At 43.1% G+C, this 14,527-nt stretch overlaps 1 protein-coding gene across 1 annotated transcript; it reads left to right on the top strand.

Moving 5' to 3' along the window:
• The first annotated feature begins 13,591 nt into the window (after positions 1 to 13,591).
• Positions 13,592 to 14,527, top strand: LOC102414883 (olfactory receptor 4D2-like). Its single transcript, XM_006076250.1, has one exon. The coding sequence runs from the start codon at positions 13,592 to 13,594 to the stop codon at positions 14,525 to 14,527; it is 936 nt and encodes a 311-aa protein (XP_006076312.1).

Raw genomic sequence — 14,527 nt, 5'->3', positions numbered from 1 at the left:
TTCTGGGTGTTAGTTCTAGAAGGTCTTGTAGTCTTCATAGAACTGTTCAGCTTCAGCTTCTTCAGCATTACTGGTTAGGGCCTAGGCTTGGATTACTGTGATATTGAATGGTTTGCCTTGGAAATGAACAGAAATCATTCTGTTGTTTTGAGATTGCACTTTGGACTATTTTGTTGACTATGATGGCTGCTCCATTTCTCCTAAGGGATTCTTTCCCACAGTAGTAGATATGATGGTCATCTGATTTAAATTCACCCATTCCAGTCCATTTTAGTTTGCCGATTCTTAAAATGTCAATGTTCACTCTTGCCATTTCCTGTTTGACCACTTATAATTTGCCTTGATTCATGGAATTAAGATTCCTGATTCCTATGCAATACTGTTCTTTACAGCATCGGACTTAACTTCCATCACCAGTCACATCCACAACTGGGTGTCGTTTTTGCTTTGGCTGTCTCTTCATTCTTTCTGCCGTTATTTCTCCACTGATCTCCAGTAGCATATTGGATACCTACCAACCTGGGTAGGTTCATCTTTCAGTGTCCTATCTTTTTGCCTTTTCATATTGTTCATGGGGTTCTCAAGGCAAGAATACTGAAGTGGTTTGCCATTCCCTTCTCCAGTGGACCACATTTTGTCAGAACTCTCCACCATGACCCGTCTGTCTTGGGTGGCCCTACACAGCATGGCTCATAGCTTCATTGAGTTAGACAAGGCTATGGTCCATTTGATCAGATTGGTTAGTTTTCTGTGATTGTGGTTTTCAGTCTGTCTGCCTTCTGATGGAGAAGGATAAGAGGCTCATGGAAGCTTCCTGATGGGAGAGACTGAAGGGGGCGGGGCTGGGGGGGGGGGGGAGATGGGTCTTATTCTGATGGGTGAGGCCATGCTTAGTAAATCTTTAATCCAGTTTTCTGTTGATGTGTGAGACTGTGTTCCCTCCCTGTTATTGGACATGAGGCCAAACTATGGTGGAGGTAATGAAGATAATGGTGATCTCCTTCAAAAGATCCCATGCACACACTACTACAGTCAGTGCCCCCAACCCTTAAGCAGGCCACTGCCAACCCACACCTCCACTGGAGATTCCTAGAAACTCATGGGCAAGTCTGGGTCAGTCTCTTGTGGGGTCACTGCTCCTTTCTCCTGGATCCTGATGCATGCAAGGTTCTGTTTTTGCCCTCCAAGAGTCTGTTTCCCCAGACTGTGTGTAAGTTCTGGCAGCTCTATGATGGGGTTAATGGCGACCTCCTCCAAGAGGGCTTATGCCACACCCAGGTCTACTGCACCCAGAGCTGCTGCCCCTGCAGCAGGCCACTGATAAACCAAACCTCCACAGGAGATACTCAAACACAGTTCTGTCTCAGTCTCTGTGGGGTCTCTGGGTCCTGGTGCACACAAGGTATGTTTGAGCCCTCTGATCGTCTCTGGCAAGTATGCGGTTTGATTCTAAATGTGATTTCATCCCTCCTACCATCTTGTGAGGCTTCTTCTTTGCCCTTCTCTTTTGCTCCAGAGCCTACCATCTTGCTGGGGCTTTTTTGCTCTTGGAAGAGGGGTATCTCCTCACAGTCACTCCAGCCCCACGCAGCCATTCAAGATAAATTAAAAGTGGTCAAACAGGAAATGACAAGAGTGGACATCGACGTTTTAGGAATCAGTGAACTAGAAAGGACTGGAATGGATGAATTTAATTCAGATGACCATTGTATCTACTACTGTGGGAAAGAATCCCTTAGAAGGAATGGAGTAGCCTCATAGTCAACAAAACAGTCCAAAGTGGGTGCAATCTCAAAAATCACCGAATGATTTCTGTTCGTTTCCAAGGAAACCATTCAATATCACAGTAATCTAAGCTATGCCCCAACCAGTAATGCTGAAGAAGCTGAAGTTGAACAGTTCTATGAAGACCCACAAGACCTTCTAGAACTAACACCCAGAAAAGATGTCTTTTTCATCATAGGGGACCAGAATGCAAAAGTAGGAAGTCAAGAAATACCAGGAGTAACAGGCAAGTTTGGCCTTGGAGTACAGAATGAATCAGGGCAAAGCCTAACAGAGTTTTGCCAAGAAAACATACTGGTCATAGCAAACACCCTCTTAAAATAACACAAGAATGTGTGTTGGACATCACCAGATGGTCAATACTGAAATCAGATTGATTATATTCTTTGCAGCCAAAGATGGAGAAGCTCTATACAGTCAGCAAAAAGACCACAAACTGACTGTGGCTCGGATCATAAAATCCTTATTGCCAAATTCAGATTCAAATTGAAGAAAGTGGGGGAAATCACTAGACCATTCAGGTTTGACCTAAATCAAATCCCTTATGACTACACAGTGAAAGTAACAAATAGATTCAAGGGATTAGATCTGATAGACAGACTGCCTGAAGAACTAAGGACAGAGGTTTGTGGTATTGTACAGAAGGCAGTGATCAAGACCATCTCCAAGAAAAAGAAATGCAAAAAGGCAAAATGGTTGTCTGAGGAGGCCTTACAAATAGCTGTGAAAAGAAGAGACACTAAAGGCAAAGGGGAAAAGAAAGATATACCCATTTGAATGCAGAGTTCTAAAGAATAACAAAGAGAGATAAGAAAGCCTTCCTTGGTGATCACTGCAAAGAAATAGAGGAAAACAACAGAATGGGAAGAACTAGAGATCTCTTTAAGAAAATTAGGGATCCCAAGGGAACATTTCATGCAAAGATGGGCACAATAAAGGACAGAGATGGTATGGACCTAACAGAAGCAGAAGATATTAAGAAGAGGTGGCAAGAATACACAGAAGAACTGTACAAAAAAGATCTTCACGACGAAGATAAGCATTTGGTGTGATCACTCACCCAAAGCCAGACATCCTGGAATGCAAAGTCATGTGGGCCTTAGGAAGCATCTCTATAGACAAAGCTAGTGGAGGTAATGGAATTCCAGTTGAGCTATTTCAAATCCTGAAAGATGATGCTGTGATAGTGCTGCACAAAATATGCCAGCAAATTTGGAAAGCTCAGCAGTGGACACAGGACGGAAAAGGTGTTTTCATTCCAATCCCAAAGAAAGTTAATGCCAAAGAATGTCCAAACTACTGCACAATTGCACTCATCTCACAAGCTAGCAAAGTAGTGCTCAAATTTCTCCAAGCTAGGCTTCAACAGTACGTAAACCATGAACTTCCAGATGTTCAAGCTGGATTATTTCTAAATCAGAGGAACCAGAGATCAAATTGCCAACATCCGTAGATCATCAAAAAAGCAAGAGAATACCAGAAAAACATCTACTTCTGCTTTATTGATTATGCCAAAAACTTTGTGTAGATCACAACAAAGTGTGGAAAATTTTTCAAGAGATAGAAATACAAGACCACCTTACCTTCCTCCTGGGAAATCTGTATGCATGTCAGGAAGCAACAGTTAGGACTGGACATGAAACAACAGACTGGTTCCAAATTGGGAAAGAATTATGTCAAGGCTGTATATTGTCATCCTGCTTATTTAACTTATATGCAAAGTACATCATGAAAATGCTGGGCTGGATGAAGCACAAACTGGAATCAAGATTGCTGGGAGAAATATCAATAACCTCAGATACGCAGCTGACAACCACATTTATGGCAGAAAGCGAAGAACTAAAGAGCCTCTTCATGAAAATGAAAGAGTAAAGTGAAAAAGTTGGCTTAAAAGTCAACATTCAAAAAACTTAAGATCATGGCATCCGGTCACATCACTTTATGGCAAATAAATAGGGAAACAATGTAAACAGTGACGGACTTTACTTTGGGGGGCTCCAAAATCACTAAAGATGGTGAGTGCAGCCATGAAATTAAAAGATGCTCGCTCCTTGGAAGGAAAGCTATGAGCAAGCTACACAGCATATTAAAAAGCAGAGACGTTACATTGCCAACAAAGGCCCACCTAGTCAAAGCTATGGGTTTTCCAGTAGTCATGTATGGATGTGAGAGTTGGACTATAAAGCTGAGTGCCAAAGAATTGATGCTTTTGAACTGTGGTGTTGGAGAAGACTCTTGAGAGTCCCTTGGACTACAAGGAGATCAAACCAGTCAATCCTAAAGTAAATCAGTCCTGAATGTTCATTGGAAGGACGGATGCTGAAGCTGAAACTCCAATACTTAGGCCATCTGATGAGAAGAACTGACTCCTTGGAAAAGACCCTGATGCTTAGAAAGATTGAAGGCAGGAGGAGAAGGGGAAGACGGAGGATGAGATGGTTGGATGGCATCACCAACTCAATGGGCATGAGTTTGAGCAAGGTCCAGGATTTGGTGATGGACAGGGAAGCCTGGTGTGCTGCAGTTCATGGGGTCACAAAGAGTTGGACACGACTAAATGACTGAACTGAACTGAACATAGATAGCCAAATATTTCTCCAGGAAAGCTAGCTTTATTCAGGATCAGCAAAGAATTGCAATTCAGCACCTGCACCCACCATTAGCAATATGCATGTCCCCTGTGGGAAGGGAAAAGAATGTATTTAGAGAGAGAAATGAGGCTGGAAGTCTGCAGTAAACAGAGGCCATAGCTTTTTATTGTCTGAGACCATGCCAGGAAAGAAAAGGAGACTTCTTTCTATTGGGCTCAGTGATTGTTACAGCGTTTGAAAGCTCCCCCTTCTGATCTCTCAACTCTATTTAACTGAAGTTTCTGTTTATCAGTTTTTACACAAACATTTATTGAACTTCCACAATGGGCCAAGTACAATAAGTCCAAAACAATAAGCCACATTGTAGCCAACTTCTAAAACAGATTTATCGGAACTTTCCTGGTGATCCAATGGTTAAGAATCTACCAGGCAATGCAGGGCATATGGATTCTATCCCTGGTCAGGGAACTAAGCTCCCAGGTGCCACGGGGCAACTGAGCCTACATCTGCTGAGCCTGATCTCTCTAGAGTCCATGCTCTACAATAAGAAGCCTGCCCAATGTAACTAGAAAAGCCTCTGCATAGCTGCAACAAATACCCAGTGCAGCCAAAATGAAAAAACAAAAAGTAAAAAAATACAACAGATTTTATCATCCACAATAGTGCTCTAAGGAATCAGCTTTGGGTTGAAATGTGTTTACAAACAATTACATGCCTTAAGAGGAGAAATACATAAGGTAGAAGATATAAAGGTTTTCTTATTGAAAACTAAATCAGAATAATAATGAATTAATCCAGGTAATTTAATTAGTCACTGTTAATAATGTTACAGTTACTGACACCTGACAGTCCAGGAGGTGGATAAGACCTATTCTCTTCCCTAACATCAACTCATGCTATTTTAATGAGTGGTTGGTTTTTTAAATGGAATAAAGCTCTAAATTTGGGAGAATTCACGTTTTTAAAATCTGTACCTCTTGTGTTTGGTTGAAGCCAGAGCTTCAGATAGTGTTTTTCTAAGTTCTTGCTAAGTAGAAATATTTGTAACAAACGAACTCAGATCATCCTGGAAGTCTCATGTGGAATGGAAAACTCTATCAAAGAAATCACAGTTTTTACTGTGATTGTTGTCATTGTTCAGTTACTAAGTCAGGTCCAACTCTTCAGGACCTCATGAATTATAGCATGCCAGGCTCCTCTGCCCTCCACTATTTCCTGGAGTTTGCTCAAAACATGTCCATTGAGTTAATAATGCTGTCAAGCCATCTCATCCTCTGATGCCTCCTTCTCCTCTGGCCTTCCATCTTTCCCAGCATCAGGGTCTTTTCCAATGAGTCAGTTGTTCACATCAGGTGGCCAAAGTGTTGGAGCTTCAGCTTCAGCATCAGTCCTTCCGATGAGTATTCAGGGTTGATTTCCTTTAGGATGGACTGGTTGGATCTCCTTGATGTCCAAGGGACTCTCAAGAGTCTTCTCCAACACCACATTTCAAAAGCATCAATTCTACAGCACTCAGCCTTTTTTATGGTCCAGCTCTCACATCTGTACATGACTACTGGAAAAACCATAGTTTTGACCATATGGATCCTTGCTGGGAAAGTGAAGTCTTTGCTTTTTAATATGCTCTCTAGGTTTGTTATAGCTTTCCTTCCAAGGAGAAAGCATCTTTTAATTTCGTGGCTGCAGTCACTGTCCATAGGGATTTTGGAGCCTAAGAAAATAAAATCTGTCACTGCTTCCACATTTCCTGCTTCTGTTTGCCATTAAGTGATGGGATCAGATGCCATGATCTTACTTTTTTGAATGTTGAGTGTTAAACCATATTTTTCACTCTCCTCTTTCACCTTCATCAAGAGGCTCTTTAGTTTGTCTTCACTTTCTGCCATGAGACGGGTATCATCTGCATATCTGAGGTTGTTATTTCTCCTGGCAGTCTTGAGTCCAGCTTGTGATTCATTGAGCCCACCAAGATTATAAAATCACTAATCTGACTCTGACTGATTCATCACAATAAAAAAAATGCATTTCCTGTACTAGTCCTTGTATAAAAGGAAGGATTTTATTGAGTAATAATTCATATGTAAAGAGTACTAGAGCTTTATAAATGGTGCGATAGAATTGCTTATGGATGGGGAATTAATCTTGGAATCCGGTTGACAAAATAAAAGACAGTTTACAAGGTTTGTTTCCAATGTCTTATATAAACATTTTCTCATCTATGATGTTGTCCAAGTTAAGAACAATTAATTCTTTTTTAAAAATGAAACTGTTAAACCAGTTCTCTTGTGATGCTGTGAGACAGAACTGTTCATTGTGCTGACAAGAGCTGCTGCTGCTGCTAAGTCGCTTCAGTCGTGTCCGACTCTGTGTGACCCCATAGGCGACAGCCCACCAGGCTCCCCAGTCCCTGGGATTCTCCAGGCAAGAACACTGGATTGGGTTGCCATTTCCTTCTCCAGTGCATGAAAGTGAAAGTGAAGGCGTTCAGTCGTGTCTGACTCTGTGCGACCCCATGGACTGCAGCCCACCAGGCTCCTCCATCCATGGGACTTTCCAGGCAAGAGTACTGGAGTGGGGTGCCATTGCCTTCTCTGCTGACAAGAGCAGTGAAACTCAAAGTCAGTGGTTCTCAAAACTGTGGCCTGAGATAAGCAGCATCGCCGTTAACTAAGAACTTGTTTGAAATGTGAATTCTCAGGCTCCACCCAAGACCCACCAAATAAAAAATTCTGCTCGGGAGTTTCTGAGTTTTAACTTCACCTCCAGGTGATTCTACTGGGCTTTGCAGGTGGCTCAGTGGTAAAGAATCCGCCTGCAATACAGGAGATGAGGGTTCAATCTCCAGGTTGGGAAGATGCTCTGGAGAAGGAAATAGTAACCCGCTCTAGTGTTCTTGTCTGGGAAATCCAATGGACAGAGGAGCCTGGTGAGCTACACTCCATGGGATCTCAAAGAGTCAGACATGACTAATCAATCCACATTATTATTATTATATATATATAATATATATTTGGACATGGGGTCAGACTTGACTTAGCAAATAAACAACAACAGCAACCTGCTGATTCTAATACATGGTCAAGTGTGTGAATCACTGTTATATGAAATGAAATTGGTCCTTCCTAAAAATCCCAGAAATGTTGTTTCTTTTGGAGAGACTCTATCCTTTCTGATCTTGGTCTCCTAATCCTTGTTGCTCAGTCTCTCAGTCATGTCCAATTCTTTGTGACACTATGAACTGCAGCAAACGAGGCTTCCCTGTCCTCCATTATTTCCTGGAGTTTGCTCAAATTCATATCCATTGAATTGGTGACGCCATTCAACCATCTCATCCTCTGTCATCCCCTTCTCCTCCTGCCCTCAATCTTTCCCAGCATCAGGGTCTTTTCCAATAAGTCAGCTCTTCAAATCAGGTGATCAAAGTATTGGAGCTTCAGCATCAGTTACAGTCCTTTCAATGAATACTGGGACAATCCCCTGGAGGAGAAAATGGCAACCCACTCCAGTATTATTGCCTGGAGAATCCCAGGGACAGAGGAGGATCAGGCTACAGAGAAGACTCTTGAGAGTCCTTTGGACTACCAGGAGATCAAACCAGTCAATCCTGAAGGAAATCAATCCTGACTATTCATTGGAAGGACTGTTCCTGAAGCTGAAGCTCTGATACTTTGGCCACCTGATGTGAAGAGCTGATTTATTTTAAAAGACCCTGATGCTGGGAAAAACTGAGGGCAGAAGAAGGGGGCAACAGAGGATGAGATGATTAGAGAGCATCACTGACTCAATGGACATGAATTTGAGCAAACTCTGGGAGATAGTGGAGGATAGAAGAGCCTGGTGTACTGCAGTCCATGGAGCTGCAGAGTTGGGCATGACTGAGGGACTGAACAACAAACCTAGGAGTAAAATTGCTTGGTCATATCGTACTTCTAGAGGCTTCCCTGGTGGCTCAGATGGTAAAGAATCTGCCTGCAATGCAGGAGACCCAGATTCGATTCCTAGGTCAGGAAGATCCCCTGGAGAAGGGAATGGCAACCCACTCCAGTATTCTTGCCTAGAGAATCCCATGGACAGAGGAGCCTGGTGGGCTACAGTCCATGGGGTCGCAAAGACTTGGACATGACTGAGCGACTAACACACACACATGATAGTTCTATTCTTAGTTTTTTGAGTAACCTACATACTATTTTCCATGTGGTTGTACCAATTTATAGCTCCACCAGTAGTGTACAAGGGTTCCCCTTTTCTCTAAATACTGGCCAGCATTTGTTATTTGTGCTCTTTTGGGGTGATAGCCATTCTGACAGCTGTGAGGTGATGTCTCATGGTGATTTTGGTTTATACTTCCATGATGATTAACAACATTGAGCATCTTTTCATGTGCTAATCAGCCATCTACATTTCCTCTTTGGAAAAACACCTATTAAGTTTTGCAAATTTTTTCATTGGGTTGTTTGTTTTATTGAGATTGAGTTGTATGAGCTGTTTACATATGTTTGATATTAACCCATTATCGGTCCTATTATTTGCAAATATTTTCTCCTGTTCAGTAGGTTGTCTTTTCATTTTATCAATGATTTCCTTTGCTGTGCACAAGGCTGTTAAGTTTAATTAGGTCAGTTCAGTTCAGTTCAGTTGCTCACTCATGTCCAACTCTGCAACCTCACGGACTGCAGCACGCCAGGCTTCTCTGTCCATCATCAACTCCTGGAGCTTATTCAAACTCAGGTCCATTGAGTCGGTGATGCCATCCAACCATCTCATCACCCATCGTCCCCTTCTCCTCCTCCCTTCAATCTTTCCCAGCATCTGGGTCTTTTCCAATGAGTCAGTTCCTCTCATCAGATGGCCAGAGTATTGGAGTTTCAGCCTCAGCATCAGTCCTTCCAATGAATATTCAGGACTGATTTCCTTTATGATGGACTGGTTTGATCTCCTTGCAGTCCAAGGGACTCTCAAGAGTCTTCTCCAACACCACAGTTCAAAAGCATCAATTCTTCGGTGCTCAGCTTTCTTTATAGTCCAACTTTTACGTCTATACATGACTACTGGAAAAACCATAGCTTTGACTAGATGGACCTTTGTTGGAAAAGTAATGCCTCTGCTTTTTTTTTTTTTTTTTAATTTAAATTTATTTATTTTAATTGGAGGCTAATTACTTTACAATATTGTATTGGTTTTGCCATACATCAACATGAATCTGCCATGGGTTGCTGTCTAGGTTGGTCATAGCTTTGCTGCCAAGGAGCAAGCGTCTTTTAATTTAATGGCTGCAGTCACCATCTGCAGTGATTTTGGAGCCCAAGAAAATAAAGTCTTTCACTCTTTCTATTGTTTCCCCATCTGTTTACCATGAAGTGGTGGGACTGGATGCCATGACCTTAGTTGTCTGAATGTTGAGTTTTAAGCCAACATTTTAGGTTCTATTTGTTTATTTGTGTTTTTATTTCCTTTATTTTAGGAGACACATTCAAAAAAATATTGTGGCATTTATGTGAAAAAGTATCTGCCTATGTTATAGAATATGGTTTACATTTAGGTCTTCAATCCATTTTGAGTTTATTTTTGTGTATTGTGTGACAGAATATTCTAATTTCATTCTTTTCCATGTAGCTGTTCAGTTTTCCCAGCAGCAATGATTGAAGAGTCTGTCTTTCTCCATTGTGTATACTTGCCTCCTTTGTTGGAAATTAATTGACCTTAAATGCGTTGGTTTGTTTCTGGCTATCCATGCTATTCCATTAATCTATGTGTCTGTTTTTGTGCCAGTACCATTTCTATATTTTTGTAGTATATTCTGAAGTCAGGATGCATAATTCTCATTCTCAAGATTGTATTGGCTATCAGTGGTCTTTTTCACTCCCTACAAATTTTTTATTTGTTCTAGGTCTGTGAAAAATACCAATGGCATTTTGATAGGGATTGCACTGAATCTAGGTTGCCTTGGGGGGTATGGTCAAATAGTAATTCTCAAAGACTTAGAAAAATTTTTAACAACTCCCATTGTTCCCTCATCCCCAGCAGGACTCATTCCATCTCTGCTTCCTGTGCCCAGTCCAACAATTTCTCCCTGAGGATGCACACTCTTCCCCAGGGTCATGCCCATGAGTCGTGTGTGTGAGGGATGGGCAGAGATCAGGAAGCTGTGAAGCTGCATAGAGAGGACCTTCCAGAAAGATGTAAGACCTCAAGTCTCTTTTGCATTTGGGCTGTAGGAAGGTGAGAGCCTGAAGGTTTCCACATCTGCTGATAGGTCAGTGGTAATTAGGTTCTTTAAACACCTGCTAAAGACTCTGATGCTGGGAGGGATAGGGGGCAGGAGGAGAAGGGGACGACAGAGGATGAGATGGCTGGATGGCATCACTGACTTGATGGACATGAGTCTGGGTGAAGTCCGGGAGTTGGTGTTGGACAGGGAGGCCTGGTGTGCTGCGATTCATGGAATCGAAAAGAGTCGGACAAGACTGAGCGACTGATCTGATCTGATCTGATCTGAGAGGCTGGAGAGAAAAAACAAGTGATAGACTTGATGGTACCAAGTTTAAAGGTGGAGGAGAGCCTTGGGAGGTAACTGGGGTGAATATGCTTTCAAAATAATTGCTTCTGTTTGCATGTAAAACCCATTAAGTTTAACAAGCACGTATAGATCTGACCTTGTGAGACAGATAAGGAGATAAGGAAATTGAGTTTAAAAATCTCCACATAGTCAGGTGCCCACTTACTGCATTAACTTGACAATATTTGCAGAGCATGTGCTGTGTCAGAGTTGCTGTTCCAAATTACAATGTAGGGAATAGAGGAGGGAAGCTGAAAAAAAAAACAAATGATGGTAAACCTATAACAGCAGTCAGTTCAGTTCAGTTCAGTCACTCAGTCGTCTCTGACTCTTTGTGACCCCATGGACTGCAGCACACAAGGCTTCCCTGTCCATCACCAACTCCTGGAGAGGAGGTAACAGGGGTAAATTCAAAATATTATAATACTATAAGATTTATTATAAGATCTGAATAACAGAGGTAAATTCAAAATATTATAAGAACCCTGAGAAATGGGAATTTGTTCTGCATGGGAGAAATGGTGAAAGCAGAGACAGAGAGGGTGATGTTTAAGTGGGGCTTTCCCAAGGTTTCAAAGGTATGAACAGAATTCCAGGAAATAAACCTGGAAATAAAAAATATGTGGCATGTTTAAGATTATAATCCATTAAAGAACTAGTGGCTCAGCAGAGGCACAGATACTGACTTGAAACACAGAAGGAGGTTACGTTTTACAGCCGTGTATGACATGCTAAAGTTGCATGAACGTGTGTATTTGTTTCTACCCTGACTTGATCCACAAAGTATTGGATCCACAAAGCTTCAAAGGCTCTGGTGGAATCACTACAAGAATATATATGAGAGGGGAAAGTGATCAGATCAGTGTTTAGAAAGGTCTCATGGACAGCTATGTAGAAGGTGGACTGGAGTGAAAGAAGATGAAAGTGAAAAATAAGAAGGCAGTGATCTCTAATGGATAATGGAATGGGGGAGGTCAGGGTGGGAGCTAAGTGGAAGCAGGGGGGTGGGGAGGGCACTTACCCTCGCCTGTCACCTCTGTCTCTAACCCTGAGTCCTTTTTCATCTTAAGTCCCATTCCCCCCCCACCCCCCCGCCACATCACCTCTCCATTCCTCTTCTAGTCCTCCATTTTCCTTTCTTGTAATTTCCTTCCTCCCTTTAATTCTTTATGTATTTCCATTTCTTTCCAGTATTCTCTTCCTCTTGTACCCTTGAATTCAATATTATCTTCTAAAACTGCTGTTCTTTCAGAAGAACTCTAATACATTCATCTATTTCTTCACTAATGTTGTTAGCCCTGTGCCTCTTGTCTCCATCTATGACCTGGGGAGCTTCACCAAGTAAGGGGCCACCTACTGTGGAGGATGGAAAGAAAGGGAATGTCCCAGGTGTCCAGCTGTGACCAGAGGCTATTCTGCATGGATCTGCACACACAGTAGATTTTCACCCACTCATCAGTTAACATCAGGTATTTATTAAGTACTAACTATGAGCAACAGAGAAGGCAATGACACCCCACCCCAGTACTCTTGCCTGGAAAATCCATGGACGGAGGAGCCTGGATGGCTGCAGTCCATGGGGTGGCTAAGAGTCTGACACAACTGAGCGACTTCAATTTCTCTTTTCACTTTCATGCATTGGAGAAGGACCCACTCCAGTGTTCTTGCCTGGAGAATCCCAGGGATGGGAGAGCCTGGTGGGCTGCCATCTATGGGGTCGCACAGAGTCGGACACGACTGAAGCGACTTAGCAGCAGCAGCAGCAACTACGAGCGAGCCCCAAGGAGGGGCACAGAAGGGCACAAATACATTGTGACTCAAGACCTATGTCTGTAGCACATTATGAATTGGAGAGAAAAAGTGGAACACATGAGAAGTTCACTAACATTATGATGTGTTAACTATTGCATGAAAAATGATTGGTATAAAAATCAAATAGAGGCTGGAAGAAGGGAAGATCTTTAAAGTAGGAGAATACAGAGAGGAGAGTGATTACCACTTAATATTCCAGACACTGTTCTAGGAACCTCATGTGTTACTTTACTTAATCTCCTAGACCAGCAGTCCCCAATCTCTTTGGCATCAGGGACCTGTATTGTGGAAGACAATAATTCCCCAGACCGGGAAGAGGGAGATGGTTTCTGGATGACTCAGGCACATCGCATCCATTGTACTCTCTATTTCTAATTGGATGCTGCTGCTGATCTGACAGGAGGAACCGATCCATAGCCTGGAGGTTGGGGACCCCTGCCCTAGACTATTTCTACTAAGAAAATGTTCTTCCTATAGAAGTGGAAACAGAGATTCAGAGAGATCAAGCAACAAGCTCAAGGCCAAATCTCAAGGAAATAGAGGCTGTGAAATTTGGCTGCAGGTCTTTTGCACTCCAAGTGTCTTCCCACCCGCATATTACACTGAATCTTTGAAAAGCAAGTTACATGTGTCACTGGATGGCTCTAAGATATCTCAAGAATGTACGTTCCAGCACCAACTAGTGAACTCTCCAGACACAAGGCCATTTAATCAGCACCTGGTATTACAATCTGCACATAAACATCCATTATCCAGACCTGGACAATAAAAGCACTAAGGGGACAGGTAACAGTTTCATGCATCTCTCTCTCTGGTGTGTTTCCATTAGGTGTATGGAGAAGACACCATGGCATCAGGCAACCTCACGTGGGTGTCAGAATTTGTCTTCCTGGGGCTCTCCCAGACTCAGGAGCTCCAGCTCTTCTTGTTTCTGGTGTTCCTGCTAGTCTACACCACCACTCTCATGGGAAACCTCCTCATCATGGTCACAGTGACCTTTGATTCCCGGCTCCAAACACCCATGTATTTTCTGCTCCGAAACTTGGCTGTGTTAGAGCTCTGTTTCTCCTCAGTCACTGCTCCGAAGATGCTGGTGGACTTCCTCTCTAAGAAGAAGACCATCTCCTACCAGGGCTGCATGGCTCAGATCTTTTTCTTCCACTTTCTGGGAGGTACCATGGTCTTCTTCCTCTCAGTGATGGCCTATGACCGCCTTGTTGCCATCTCCCGGCCCCTCCACTATGTCACCATCATGAACACTCAGGTCTGTGCTGGGCTGGTGGCGGCTAGCTGGGTGGGAGGCTTCATCCATTCCATTTCCCAACTGGCTCTGATGCTCCCACTGCCTTTCTGTGGCTCCAACGTCCTAGATAACTTCTACTGTGATGTTCCACAAGTGCTGAGACTCGCCTGCACTGACATCTCCCTCCTGGAGTTCCTTATCATTTCCAACAGTGGGGTGCTGGTCCTCATCTGGTTCCTCCTCCTCCTGGTCTCCTACTCAGCCATCCTGGTGATGCTGAGGTCCTACTCTGGGAAGGCAAGGAGGAAGGCAGCTTCCACTTGCACCACCCACATTGTCGTGGTGTCTATGGTCTTTGTTCCAAGCATTTACCTCTATGCCCGGCCCTTCACCTCCTTCTCCATGGACAAGGCTGTGTCCGTTAGCCAAACTGTCATGACCCCCATGCTCAACCCCATGATCTACACCCTGAGGAACCAGGAGATGCAGGCAGCAGTGAAGAGATTAGGGAGGTGCCGGCTGGCTTCTAGAAAGGAGTGA

Source organism: Bubalus bubalis, chromosome 3, assembly GCF_019923935.1.
Source record: "Bubalus bubalis isolate 160015118507 breed Murrah chromosome 3, NDDB_SH_1, whole genome shotgun sequence".
Lineage (NCBI taxonomy): Eukaryota > Metazoa > Chordata > Mammalia > Artiodactyla > Bovidae > Bubalus > Bubalus bubalis.
Note: the sequence above shows the minus strand (reverse complement) of the source record. Positions and strands in the feature narration are given on the sequence as shown.